The sequence below is a fragment of the Candoia aspera genome, chromosome 7 (genome assembly GCF_035149785.1).
Source record: "Candoia aspera isolate rCanAsp1 chromosome 7, rCanAsp1.hap2, whole genome shotgun sequence".
Lineage (NCBI taxonomy): Eukaryota > Metazoa > Chordata > Lepidosauria > Squamata > Boidae > Candoia > Candoia aspera.
Window position 1 is genome coordinate 58968072 of NC_086159.1, and position 15468 is coordinate 58983539.

Consider the following 15468-nt stretch of genomic DNA (forward strand, 5'->3'; position numbering starts at 1 on the left):
TTAAATGATAAATTGCAGTTAGGGAACTTTGGCAGACATGCTGTCTAAGTTTAATAATAAACTTCACCACCATTTTGCTATGCCGGGGATAGGCAACCTACCGCCATACATGGTCCCTCAGCATCCCAACATCATTCTACAAGAATTCAGTGGCAAAATGCCTGATTTTTGCTTTGTTTTTTTGGTGTGGTTTTTTTGGTTTTGAATCACCATGGCAAAACACCCCCAGCCTAAAACCTAAAAGCTTCCCTCCAATTAAGCGAAAAAAATTCAGTGAAACTGCTATGTCATTAGAATGCCTTCTACAATCCATGTGCAGATTGGGACGCTGCAATGCAGCCCCCCCCCCATCCCCACAGTTACTTCCTCCTGAGTTACATGATCTATTGACCAACTCTCCCTACATCTCTGTCCTTTCTTCTTTCCTTTTCATCATTCACTTCTTTTTCTCTATTATACCGCTTTCATTCTCACCAACTTCTCTTTTCTTTGTTGACTTTCCCTTGCTCTTCTCCCTCTTTCCCTTAGCTCTGGTTTCTTTAAAACACGGGTTATTCATCAAGAATGTCACTGTCTAAGCAATAAAGAAACTAAAGCAATAAGCTACTTCTGCACAAATTGCAGATGAATGCTGTTGCTAACACTCTTGCATGTAGGATCTGGCCATTCATACAAACCCCAGCTTGAGATCCTTTCTCTTCTATTCATTACCCTTTCACAATCAGCTCCTCATTCCTTGAGATATTACTCTTTCGAGTCTGTTTACGCCTTTAAATGCTTCCTGGGCTGATGTCATTATTCAATACTGAGATGCTTTTAACTTTTCAATGTATAAAGCTCAAAGGTATTCCATAGCCACGCTAAATACTTTCTAAGTTGTTTTTTATTTGAATATTTGTTTTGTTCTGTTCCTGAAAATTACAAAAGAGTCTGGATGAATTCAACAATTACTAAATTAGTAATTTATTACAGATTCTCTTCCAATAGCCATTCTTTGGTATCTACTGCATTTGTTTTCAGAACACTTGTGTTTTATGATGGTCTATGACTGAAATAAAAAATTGTTGTTTTAAGAAAACACTTCAATATTTTAAACATTTAACAGTTTACTGTTTTCTTCACCACTGTTTTCCAATTATATTGTAGGGATTTTTGTTTGTAATTGGTTACTGAACATATTATTGCCACTCAATGGGAAAACAAGCAGAGAAGTATGAATCTGAGGCTTTTTCATGCAGTTGGTCCCAGGTTTAATCCTGAAAGCTTCCTGCATTGTAGGTTCAATTTTTGAAATAGTAAAAAAAAAAATCTATGAAAGAAGTTTCAAAGTACAACAAATTTATTTATTGAGAGAGAGGGAAAAAACTGCCTTGTCATATTTACATGCTTATAATCCTTCCTAATGGAGTTTTATATTTGTTTTGAGTGAATCCAACTTCATGGTTGTCCACAGAGAATTCCGTGACTACAATCTTCAAAACAGCGTTTCACAGCACACATTAAAGAGCAGCAGACACTCTCGGGTAGTCTGCCTTAAAACAGATCTACAAAAGATTCTGAGTGATGTTTTAACAGAAGGGAAAGGCTTTTGAAGAAAATGTATCACCCCAGAGGCCAATCAAATGAATGAGAAGCACATTTAATTAACTTCCTGTGTGCCAGCCTTGGATTGAGATTTCCCTCCTGGAGTCCTTTTGTTTAATGCATCCTCCAAAAATGAGCTGAAAGGAGATCCAAGAGGAAGCCAACCACAAGTCCCACAATCTTCAGTGAAGATATCACTGAGTTGGAGATTATACAAATTATAACCCACTTATCTGGAGGGTTCCAGGTTGAAGAAAGCTGCCCTACAGTAAGTTTTAATTATCTAATTAATAAGTTTTAATTATCTAATTATGGGATGTTGATTTTAAGCTATGTGTAGAAGTTGAATCTCAGCTGAGCACGCCCCTCTCCACTGAATGATTGCATTTATGAAGGTCCATCCAGCAAATCCAGTAATATAAAACAACGCAACAAAAGGAAGGAGGAAAGAAAATATTAAACCTGAAAACCACTCATTGTACTATCATCATATTTTATCACACACATCACCTGTTCAAAATTAAATCCTAAAGAGGACAATTCCACAATGAGATAACCTACTTTTATTAACCCTGATCCAAGAGTTCAAGGCAGCATACCTTTAAACTAACAATGTGCAGACATCATGATGGATGGATTGATGGATGGGATATTACTAGCTAGGTGGAAGCACTTAGCTGACCTTGACTAATCTTGAAAAGGTAAGCAGGCTTGGGCTTAGTTTCTCTTTGGGTAGGAGGCCAGCAAAAAATCTCAGGGTTGTAGATTAGTCTGGGAAACAGACAAAACTTTCTGGAAGTAGGCAATGGCAACCCCTTACATATTACATGACTATGTCTATAAAGTTACGGGGGATTGAGAAGATTTTACTTACTTTTCTCAAAGATATATTGGGACTATGGCCTATTACTGTAAGTAAATGAAGAATCATAATGTTAGTCCTTTACTTTATTATGCTTTTAGAGAATAAATACACAACATAATTGTAGAAGGAGCAGCTGAGCAAGACATGTTTCGCTGTCTTGGCTTCTATGCAGCCATGCACTGGATGAAATGAAATAAATAAGGGCACCAATGTTACTTGTACAGAAATTTCTTGAACCTACCCTCTCTAATAGGTTACAACAATGTTGTACTGTGGAATAATTGATATAAGGCTGAATTATCAAATGTCATGGTTTAAACTTCTTTTACTGTAACCTTGGCTGCAAACATACTATTTGCTGGCCATGTCCCCACTTGCGTCTAACCACAACGTACATTTGCCATGGTGGTATCTTTTTTTTTTAATCTTCACCCCATAATGTTGCCTTCCTCTCAGGGCGGCAACTGGAGGGGGCAAGCGGGGCATGTGCCCCAGGCGCTGCGCTGGGGTGGCGCCAAAATGATTGTTGGGCGGCGCTAAAATGGGTGCGGAATCCATGTTTGCCCTGGGTGACACAGACCCAAGTTGTGGCCTTGCTTCCTCTCATCCCCAGCCCATGAGTGATAGAGTCTTAAGTTATTGTCAGTTGCATCCATTTTCAAGTACAGGTAGTCCTTGACTTACAACCGCAGTTGGGATTGGAATTTCCATGGCAAGTCATTGTGGTTGTAAACTGAGTCACCACGTGACCAGACCCGATTTTACAACCATTTTTATGGTGGTCATTAAGTGAATCACAGGTTGCTAAGCAAATCACCGTGGTCGTTAAGTGAATCCAGCTTCCCCAATGGGTGTTTTTTGCCAGAAAATGGCAAAAAAGTTGCAAAATGTGATCACATGACCATGGGATGCTACAACTGGTCATAAATGTGAGGTGGTTGCCAAGCACCCAAAATGTGATCATGTGACCATGGAGGTGTGTTTGTGACATTCTGCGATGCTTGGAAGTGCTTTATAGGCTGTAATGCACCCATTCTGAGGCCGTTGTAACTTCTGACTGTCGTTAAACAAATGGTCATAAGTTGAGGACTACCTGCAGTATTTTCTCCTCCATTATTCTGACATCATCAAAGGGCAGTTTCAAGCTATGTAAAATCTGTTATATGTTGTCACATGTTATGATGGAGGAGAAATACGGTGACAAGCAGTGTCTATAAATAAAGGGGCATTTATTTGGAGCAAATTTTCCTACAAGACTAAAAGGATCCTCCTTATAAAAAAGGGGAAAAAACCCTATCATTTGAAAAACCTACTGTGGTCTTGAAGCTTCAGCTTGGTCTGTTTGAAGTTTCTCTCCTCCTTCTACTTCCATTGTGCAGTAAACAATACGGCTCGGAGCTAAAGACTTTAAGCCGTGAACTTCCATTATAACAATCTGTACAAGAAAAAAGGACACAGTCAGTGTGCATTAGCATAACAGCTTCAAAGAGATAGTCAGGACATACTGTATGATGCAATGTTATCACTAACTATAAAAAATATAGGTGTCACTCAGGTTTTTAGAAAATGTTAGGTTATTGCTGCTTTATACAACCTACTGATCATCTTCTTCTTTGCAACTTAGCACTGGATTGTCCTTTGACACATATTGATGGTTTTGCTATTAAACACCGAGGAAGGAAATTTATAAATGTTACAGCCTAACAAGTATGCTCTGTATTTAGGTGTGCAGAACAACCTTCATACTGAGCATCACACTTCGATTTTTAAAAATCCAAACCCCATATGTAGCAACTGTGGTAACTTATACTACATTAGAGTTTTATTTGTCCCATCAGTAAATAACTGGAATGTTCAGGTTTACCAAATGGATCTTGTTAGGATGCAAAGGGTATTATAGCAACTCTGTTCACTAACAGACTACACTGAGAGTACAATAGTGGATGCACAGCATTTGTGGATCAGGACTACTGGCAACAAAGCTCCAAATATACATCTGTGTACAAATGTTACTCATCAACATGTTAGGGACAATGCTGGGACAAATAAACAAATCAGTGAGTTTTGAATCCAACAAAAACATCTGAAGAAACTAGTAATATTTCAAGTATATTAGAAACACTGTATTTGGATCTAACCTGATACATGTCAAGCAACCAAGCATTAGTGTAAACTTCTGCATACCCAACTATTGTAATACTTACCTTTATTTGAGCATAGATCTTTAATCTTTCACATATTAAAATAAGCCATTATCCCAAGCACAAATCTGAATTGATCCCAGCTGATTTGAAGATGGTTTGTTTGGATGTAGCCGGGGGTACTTAACCTTTGGCTAATGGCAGTATGCTGCTACAACTGGTATTGTAGCAAATCCAAAACAGCATTATTCATATTTCTGGGAAGAACTATGAATACAGCTGAGCTCCCATTCATATGTCCAACCAGAGACACACAAAACTAGTTTCACACCATTAAATCTAAACAGCCTAGGATGTTAAGGGCCCTCCATATCAACATCTAATTGTACAAAGCCCACTTCTGTGTTGAATGTAGCAAGTGGGTGCTGAAGAGTTAAGCCACATGCTGCATCAGTGGCTTGCCCCTTCAGAAATGGAAGTTGCTGCCTTGAAGACAACAAAATAAATTACAGCTACAAATGTGATGGTTCTTCTACTTAAACTTCTCTGAACTTTAATCAGTGTCATAATGTTATTGAAAAACCACTGTTTCCTTGATTACAGAAATGTGCACTGTGACAAGGTCAACTTGCACAGAGATTTCCCTAAATGAAAACAGGCACGGTATCATTGCACTCTTCTGTCTAAGAAATGGGACAAAGATGACAAACCAACTATCTTAGATAACTTTTTCTCAAGGAAACCCTTCTTTTACGTAGTTTTTCAAAAACCTCCAGAAAATGTAGCTCATTTACCACATAAGCTAGCAGTTTCTGTACACTTTTAAATTAAATAAGTTAAATTATTTCTTTCCAGCTATGAAAAGATTAATTGTCCAGAGTCCTTCCAGACCTGCAGGTTCTAGAAATACTTTATTAGTTTTCTACTGCCAAAAAACTACATGCTGAATTGTATGTCACTCGCATAGCATGCAGTAGAGGCAGCTAATTCTGAGCATATTATTTTAAAGTTAGCAATTTTCTTTTAAAAAATATGTTATCAATTCTACTTGTGTAGTTCTGGGAATTTAAACTGAAGTACGTCTTCAGTGCTTAGGGAGGAAAACAGTTCAACCCAGATACCAATAATTTGGAAAACACTGGCTTAAAATGACTCTTTGGTTGCACGATAGACATACTGTATAATAGTATTGTTATAGCAACTCTGGCTTTCTTGTTCACAACAAACCCACAGAATGCTTTTCAGAATGAGCACATGCCTTTACAACCTTTCTTTTTTAAAAAAATGATAATCCTATGGTAAAGATAAAATCTCTTTTGATCTGTAGATTATACACACACATACATGCAAACATACATACATACAAATTCTATATTGTCTGTCAGTTCTAACCAGTTAGAAGCAAAACACATAAAAGAGGAAAGACACATTCCCTGACAACCTTTCAACAATTTTGATTCCAAGTAATTCTCCTCATCACACTGCTAGGTTGTGAAGCAATTACCCTGTACACTTCTAATGATGTCACTGTCTGCCTGAGAAATATGGTGTTGTCCTCCTTATGAAATATTACTCTCATTCCAGGCTGAATTCCATCCTTGATTGAACATCAGTTTTAATGCATGTAGCCCAGCTATCTTCTGACACCATTTACTTTGATTCACAAATAGATTGTGAATCTATTTCAGATTTATGAAAACGGTTCATTGTTACAGCTTAATACAGAAGTACTCAAGAAAAGGCAAATGAATTTGGCCTCTATTTACCAAACCTGCCAACACAGTGACAAAGAAGGCAATCACGTCATAGAACTAAATCTCCTTACTACAATATAATCTTGCTCCTCTTAAAAAGAACACCTCCTGCTGGAGCTAGCAACCTCCCCTTAGTTTTCAGTAGTAGTCCCTTCGTGCCTCTTGAAAAGTATACTGGAGGTGACAAGTTGGAAGAAAAGAAAGGTTCTGTGAACTTTTTCTCATGTTAACAAAAGGATGCCACCTTGTGCCTGTATTATCTTGGAACCCAAGCAAAGCATAATGAAGATACTACAATTTTATAACCAATGCACAGTATATGTAATACTTCTGCAAAAGTCTCAAGAATTTAGACCACGGAACAGGAAAAGACTAAAATGTGAGGACATGGTAGACATTTCAGACTTCTTGGATAGTCTGTTTAAGCCTTTTTTTAAAAAAAGGGGGTGAAGCAGCAAGAAATTACATGCCCCTGCTATAGAAAAAGCTAGCACACAGGCAAGAATCTAGAGATCCTGGACTTTATATTGAAAAGAGCTGGAGTTTTTCTGCAGAGTTGTGCCAGCCTTCAGAAGCACTTGCAGCATTCAGAAGTGCATTGTTAGGACAGGAGTAATTTCCTCTTCACTTCCTCTGAATCCCAAATTCAAGACAAGGTTTGCCATATTTGTCAGAGGAGACAAGAATGTTCACTGTGATAAGCAAATTTGTGGACTTAGTTTTGTTTTCATGATAATGTACTAGCTTTCCATACCTATTCTGTCCACCCTCTCTAGCGGCAATCTGAAGGGCTGTTAGTTCTGAATAGGTCCTAAGATAATATATGAGAAAAACAAGCAAAGTGAAACAATTCAAACAAAATTCAACATCTGGTCAAAATGATGTTCATCACTTTTCTCTTGTGTTGTTAAGATAATTACTGTGCCTTAGAAAAGTTGACATGAATTTAACATAAAAAGTGATCTCTTCAAATGAAATTAACCTGATATGAAGGACCCTGGGTTCACATATTTCCTTTTCTAATCACTTTTGGAAATTGCCTGTTAACTGCTGCTTTTCAGCTATTAGAAACCTTTGGATGGACAAGTTTTACAGCACTGGGTGAGTTTCCTTCAATCCTTGGCGAAAGAAATTTTAACTACAAGTTTAAGAACTGAAAAAAAATGGTGGTGGGGGGGAATAAATAGCAAAAGGGTGATTAAACCTTTGATTTTAGAAAGTTACAAATGTCCAGAGTCCAAATAAATTTGAAATAAGATTTTGGAATTAATTATAAAGAATCTTTCCCATGGGAAAAAGCTTTGTTCTGAACTTTAAAAAAAGACTTTAAAAATTGGACACTAGAGGGAACTAAAGATTATAATTAAAGGAGAACACTAAACTTGACTCACAAGTACAGAATGAAGCAAAATATTTTAACATTGGACATATCGAAGGCTATTTTTGAACAATGGATCCAGAAGTTAATTTCAATAGTATTTAAAGGAAGCTATGGAAGAGGAACAAGTTCTACCTGACAAGACTGAGACTGATTTGAAAGTGGATTTAAAAATGACAGGCTACAAGAATGACATGGAAAAAGATGTTATGCTGGACATACAAAAGAAACCAGCTGATGTCTTAATAATTAAACAGGATATACAAATAACAAACAAAGAGAATGACCTGGATAATTTTCTGATATTGGATTCACAAAAGAGGCTTGTTAAAGTTTTGAAGAATTTTGTGAGAAGGGACAAAGAAAAAATGGGAAGAAATCAAGTTCTAGGACATTATTTGAAGGGACTAAAGATCCAGATTGTTAGAAGTAAAAGGAAGGAATATGAAGTTGGTTTATCAAGGTTAAAATAGATACGTTGTTGCCTGTAGTAACCCTTAATGGACTTTTGCTAACATCAGGACTGAAATAATGAGGCTTCATGAATTTGTTTATAGACAAGTGATGGGATATGGGAAAAAGAGATCATTTGTTGTATTTTAAGAGAAGATTATGAGTTACTAAAATTGTTTATACTTGTTGTGATGAAGGGGGAAGTCACTTCTTTATATGTTTCTTTTCTTTTTCTTTACTTTATTCTTATTTTTTTCTTTTCTATTTTTCTTTTCTGCACTTTTTCCTCTTTTTAAAAGTTTGTATTAATTTTTACTGTTATAATTGTAATCTTAATAAAATTGCTATTAAAAAAGATTGACTTGAGATTTAAGGATTTTGCTATCACTAGCAGTGAAGATTTCGGTAGATCTACAGCTTATGACTCCTGAAATATTCTGCTAGAAAGCATTCTGTAAGTAAAACGTCCAACTGAATTGCCAGCAGATAATTCTGGAGATTAGGCAGTATAAATAGCACACCTTTAGAAATTCTGAAAGGAACCATAACATAGAACAATCCCAAGGAGATAGGAATATTCATGAGTAATTCAAATGTCAACAAGTATTACATGATACATATGCTTACCTCTAATGTGAATGACAGCACCACATCTGATTTTGACAGCTGAACCTCATTTTCATCTCCTATGTCCAAGAAAGCAGAATTCTGTGATCGCTTTAACTTCTGTAATTTAAATTCTGGCCCACCTTTAGACACTGGAAGACTTTCCAAATTTGCCATCAGCAAATTCACTGAAGACCGTAGTTCTTCTATATACATGGGTTCCATTTCTTTTGCTATAAACTCTGGACATTTTCTTTCCTTGAAAATATTTTTGAAAGTTCAGTGTCACTTTAGGTTCTAAACTCCTAGACAGATAAACACAGCCCTGATTAATTGGTATCTTGTCTTATGTAAATATACAATTGTATCCTTTAGATTACTAACCTGAAAAACTAGAGAAGCCACTTTAAAGTATCAATTAGACAGTAAGAAACAATACATCCCAATTAACGCAATTCAATTTAGAAATGTTCACAAAATAGACTCAGGATTGTATGAAACAAAAAAAAAACATTCTGATAGTAAATTTGGAGTAATGTAAGATGACAGGCTATCATTTCTTTAACTCAAACGTAGCAGTATAATTCAAATTTTGAAAGTACTTCCTCAGAAAGGAGAAGAATGACTAGATGCTGAATCATTTTGTGTTTATAGCATTTTTAAATAGAGCCAGTTTGGTCCAGTGGTTAAGGTGCTGGGCAAGAAACCAGGAGTCTGTGAGTTCTAGTCCCACCTTAGGCCTGAAAGCCAGCTGGGTGACCTTGGGCCAGTCCCTCTCTCTCAGCCCAACTCACCTCACAGGGTTGTTGTTGTGGGGAAAATAGAGGAAGGAGTATTAGGTATGTTTGCCACCTTAAGTTATTTATAAAAATAATAAAGGCAGGATGAAGTCTTATGGTTCTGGGGGACTTCAATCTTCCTTCCCTGGGGCGGGCCTCGGAGGCAGCTTGGGAGTTCGTGGTTACCATGGCAGCCATGGGCCTGTCCCAAATTATTCGGGACCTGACTCGAGACAGTGGTCTCACTCCGGACTTGGTTTTCTTGTCGGAGCGGTGGCAACGTAATCTGAAGGGAAAGCCGCATCTATCCCCATTGTCATGGTCAGACCACACCCTGGTGGCCCTGAGATTCTCCTATGCCGCCCTTCTCCGCAGGGAGGCAGGACCCATTTGGTTGGTCCACCCCCGGCGACTGATGGACCCAGTGAGGTTTCACAGGGAGCTGGGGGTTGTACCCGAGGATCTGCTGCATGGTCCAGCGGAGGCCCTGGCTGCTGCCTGGAATAGGGAGGCGGCTGGAGCCTTGGACAGGATCGTGCCTGTGCGGCCTCTCTTGCCTCATCCAACCCGACACTCCCCGTGGTTCACGGAGGAGCTGAGGGTTTTGAAGAGGCTTAAGAGATGCCTAGAGCGCCGCTGGAGGAAGACAAAGACCGAATCTGACCGAACACAAGCTAGAGCCGCAATTAAGGCCTACCTTGTGGCGGTAAGAGCGGCGAAATGGCAGTATTTCTCCACTCTTATTGCATCTGCAGATTGCCGTCCAAAGGCCCTGTTTAAGAGCACAGGCACCCTTTTGGGGAAGGTGGGCCCAGTGACCCACCTACAGGGCCATGCAAAAGAGTTTTCTAAGCATCTGCAGGATAAAATCACTCAGATCCCTTCCAAGTTGGACTCCATGCGTGAAGCAGGGTCTGAGGAGATGCTGAGGGAACGTTTTAGCCTTCTTATCTGGGAGCAGTTTGATCCTGTTGGACCCGAGGAAGTGGACAGGATCCTCCAGATTGTGAATGCCACCACCTGTCATTTAGATCCATTACCCTCCTGGCTGGTGAAGGCAGCTCAGGAGGTGACATGTGGTTGGGTCCAGGCGATGGTAAATACATCCTTGAGTGAGGGGGTGTTCCTGGCTGCCTTTAAAGAGGCACTGGTGCACCCCCTCCTCAAGAAGCCATTGCTGGACCCAACTGTGCTGGACAATTTTTGTCCAGTCTCCCACCTCCCCTTTTTGGGGAAGGTAATTAAGAAGGTGCTGGCATTGCAACTCCAGAGGATCCTGGATGGAACGGATTATCTGGACTCCTTTCAGTCAGGTTTCAGGCCAGGATATGGGACAGAAACTGGATTGGTCGCACTTATGGATGATCTCTGGTGGGAGTGGGATGGAGGCAGTGCATCCATCCTTGCTCTCCTTGACCTCTCAGCGGCTTTCGATACCATCGACCATGGTATTCTTTGGGACAGCTCAGGGAGTTGGGGGTGGGCGGTGTAGTTCTGCGCTGGTTCACCTCCTTCCTCCAGGGCCAATACCAATCGGTGGTGATAGGAGAGATATGAGCCTCGACCCCTCCATTGTGGGGTGCCGCAGGGTTCAGTTCTCTCTCCTCTCTTATTTAACATCTGCATGAAACTACTGGGTGAGATCATCCGTCACCATGCAATGAGGTATCATCAGTATGCCGATGATACCCAATTATACATCTCTATCCCGGGTGAGGTAAGTGATGCAGTGACTGCCCTTTCTCAGTGCCTGGGGGCTGTGGGGGTCTGGATGGGGAACAACAGGCTTCAACTGAACCCTGGTAAGATGGAGTGGCTGTAGATTGATGGCACTTCATCTTCCGGGAAATTGTCATCCTTAGTTCTGGATGGGGTTGTGCTGCCCCATTCAGACGCGGTGTGTAATCTGGGGATTCTCCTGGACTCACGACTCCTGATCAAAGAGCAGGTGGCAGTTGTGGCCAAGAGGGCCTTCGCGCAACTTCGGGTTGTGCGTCAGTTATGCCCGTTCCTGGAACAAGAGGCCCTCCGAACAGTCACTCACGCCCTGGTCATCTCCCATATAGACTACTGCAGTGCACTCTACATGGGGCTACCCTTGAAGAGTATCCAGAAGCTTCAGCTGGTCCAGAATGCAGCCGCGCGGGCCATTTTTGGTGCCCCTAGGTTGGCACGTATAACACCATTACTGTGCGAGCTGCACTGGGTGCCAGTTTGCTTCTGGGTCCAATTCAAGGTGTTGGTTATCACCTTTAAAGCCCTACATGGCATGGGGCCAGGTTACCTGAGGGACTGTCTCATCCCCATTACATCGGCCCACCCCACCTGATCATCCAGAGAGGGCATGTCGCGGACCCTGTCCGTAAGAGAATTTCATCTGGCGGGGTCCAGGAAATGAGCCTTCTCTGCAGTGGCCCCCTCCCTTTGGAACATCTTGCCCCCGGAGGTGAAGCAGGCCCCTTCACTCCTGACCTTCCAGAAGGCCCTGAAGACATGGTTCTGCCGTCTCGCCTGTGGCGGGAAAGTGAGCAACCATTCTTGGGGGTGGCTCGCACCCTAGAGCCCCTCCCACCAGCTTGGATTTATACCCTCTTGTATTTTATAATAAGTGTAATGTGTCTGGTTTTATGAGATTTTAATGTTTATGATCGGAGTTTGATTTTATTGTAAACCGCCCAGAGTCCCTCTCTTGGGGGAGATGGGCGGTAATCAAATTTGAATAATAAACAAACAAACAAACACTAAAATAGATAAATAAATAATATTGGAAAATCGAATAGGTAAGCATATTTCTAGACTATTTGATGTTGTATCATCATCTACAGAAAGATTATGTCCTGATTACCAGGAAACACACTGAGACAATGACTTGGTCTCTAATATTTATTAGTAGTACTTAACAAGAATCCTAACAAACTGAGGAAGCGTGGGAAAAACCCAGCCATATAAACCCCAAAGGTTAAGGCGGTCCCGATCTGTGTCTCTTTGAATGGCTGAACAGTTCCTCAGTGCTACGCATGCGCTTGACAGTCTGGGTGGGAGCCCCCTGCTCGCCATCCTTACTCATGACAGATTGGGTCAAAAAAATCCTACTGACTTGTCTAGTACCAATGGCCCATCTTAATCCCCAAAGATATCAGAGGTCTCTACATTATCCAGAGCAGGGCTAGTTCCATTTATACATGTAACTCTTCATAGTGTGCAATGCTTATAGATCTTTTGTTCGTTTTTTTGCAATTATTCAGGCACATCAATCTTAGCATATGATGTCAATTAAAATGATGACTTACAAATTATACCTAGGAGTGGGGGCCTTTCCAATAGACAACTAAACTATTCTTTTAGCTGATCGTATAAGAACTTGAAGCATGGTTTCTGACCTGTTTTTCCCTCATCCTCTTCATCCTTTCTCCTTGTATGCCATGTCTTTTGAATGGCAAACCTAAAGGCAGACTGTCAAACAATTTACCTTGGTAAGCTCAGTTTACCAGTTACAGAAATATGACATTTATCAGCAAGACCAACAACCACTATTAGTTATCCCATAGAAAATAAGGCCAGTGCAAATGAACTGAAAGGGAGAGATGATGCTAGAGAAGGATGATTGCTGTTATAAATGTAGTTTGTTCCACTGACTGCAGTGAAACTTTTTCCTAACTAATCTGCTGCAAACTTATTTAGGAAAATTTCTACTCCCCAAAGCTAGAAATTCAAACTTACTTTTGCCATTTGATCAGCCATTTGGAGGCGCCCATCAAGCTCTCGTCTGATCTGTGCAGCTTGCTCATCTGCATTGTCCAGCTTGCATAAAAATTACAGAAAAAAAAGGGGGCGAGTGTTTACAATGTTAAAAATGAAATACTAAACAAATACAACATATCGAACATTTTCATAAATAAAACAAATGGTAGAAAATAGCAACAACATAACATCATTTTGGATATTTTGTTTAAATCTTGCAATCTTACTACACGATCTATGGTAAATATTATAGAAGCAGACTTTAATGAAAAAGGGTATAAATATGGAAATGTCTATCCTGCATTAAAAGGATCCCTACAAATTCTACAATAAAAGAAACCCAATTCTGCACAGAAAATAAAATATTGAATTCTTCAGTCTAAACCAAATAAACGCGCGCACATACACACACAGAAAGGAGCAGTATGGAGTACAACAACTCCTATGTTTCTTTATCCTAAGTCTCTCCTAAAGTTTTATATTTTTGAACTTTTTAACTTTTTTAGAACGCAGAAACTGAACTATCTTATGTTAGCCTATAATGCTGTATTATTCTGAATCAAATAATTTTGATTTTATTTTTTCAAATAAAAGTCATTTATTGAGGCTACCAAATTACTGTAATGATTGCCCTAGCCCAAATACTCAGACTCACAAGAGGCTGCTATATGAAATCTGATTTATTAAGGAACTAAAGGCAAATACAGAGAAAGCTGAGAATGAGCAAAAGCGCGCCAAATACAAACTTAAACCTTTGGTGCAAACGTATCCCGCCTCCCTCATAACAGCCCCGCCCTTCACAGGTGCTAGCAATCGTCAGAGTTGCTAGCCTGGGAAAGTAACCTTGAACGCAGTAGATAATGCGAATACATTCCAGAGCAAAGCCAAAAGATAACTACTCCCATCCTCCCGAGAAAGATGAAACACGCATCCAGCTAATGACATGCGAAACGTTACGATGTATCAAAGACATTGAAACGGCGAACATGACATACCGCCCCCCTAAAAATATCCCTAGGGACCCGGCTTAGTGGGATAAGCAGAGTGGAAACGGGCAACTAGGACAGGGGAAGCCACATCTGGTGCAGCGACCCACTCTGGATGAGGGAAATGTTTCCAACGAACTAAGTATTGCAGAGTATTGCGAAGGCGTCTAGAGTCCAAAATTTCTTTAACTTCAAAGTGTTGCTGACCATCAATCATGATGGGGGTTGGAGGTGGAGGTTGGCGATGCCAGCGGTCAGAAGGAATAGTCGGTTTGAGCAAACTGCAATGAAAAACAGGGTGTAAGCGTTTGAGGTTATGAGGCAAGTCAAGTTTAAAAATCACAGGGTTAATTTGAGCGGTAATTGGGAAAGGACCCACAAATTTAGGAGCAAGTTTCTTGGAAGGTTGTAAGGACTTTATGAACTTGGTGGAAAGGTAAACCGAGTCCCCTACTTGAAATGCCGGCTGAGGGGCACGCTTCCGATCAGCATACTGTTTATAATCCAATTGTGCATCAGCTAGTGCCTTTTGAATCATTGGCCAGGAGTCTGCCAGTTGTGTTGCCCAATCACCCGGAGTGGCTGATCCGCCTGGAGGTTGCGGTAGATCAGGGATAGGTACAAAGTCTTTGCCTTGGGCCACACGAAATGGGGTTTGGCCGGTGCTTTGATGAACCGCATTGTTGTAAGCCACTTCGGCAAAAGGGAGGAGGTCTACCCAGTTGTCCTGCTGGTAATTCACAAAAGCTCGAAGGTACTGCTCCAGAGTAGAATTTAAAGCCTCTGTGGCCCCGTCCGTCTGGGGATGCCACGCCGTGGACAGGGCTTGCTTCGTTCCTAACAATTTGAGGAACGCCCGCCAAAATTGTGAGGTAAATTGTGTGCCCCTGTCCGAAATCAAGCGGGAGGGACATCCGTGTAGCCTGTACACGTGTACCAGAAATAGGCGGGCCAATTGACGTGCCGATGGAATGGACACGCAAGGGATGAAGTGGGCTTGTTTTGAGAAATAGTCTTTGACCACCCAAATGACAGTTTTGCGTTGACTGGGTGGTAATTCAACAATAAAGTCCATGGAAATTTCATCCCAGGGGCAAGAGGGGGCAGCCACCGGCTGCAGCAGTCCCTGAGGCTTCCCCACCTTGCGCTTAGACATCGCACAAACAGTGCAGGAGGCAATA

General features: G+C 40.7%; 1 protein-coding gene across 4 annotated transcripts in view; it reads right to left on the reverse strand.

Annotated features, from left to right (window-relative positions):
• CADPS2 (calcium dependent secretion activator 2) overlaps positions 1-15468 on the reverse strand; it is a 351208-nt gene that overhangs the window by 213536 nt on the left and 122204 nt on the right. For all 4 annotated transcript variants that reach the window (XM_063309566.1, XM_063309564.1, XM_063309563.1 and 1 more), the window contains exons 4-6: positions 13281-13361; positions 8803-9039; positions 3763-3884 (exon numbers count right to left, since the gene is read on the reverse strand). In XM_063309566.1, the coding sequence (XP_063165636.1) occupies positions 3763-3884; positions 8803-9039; positions 13281-13361 (440 nt within the window). The remainder of the gene's footprint in view (positions 1-3762; positions 3885-8802; positions 9040-13280; positions 13362-15468) is intronic.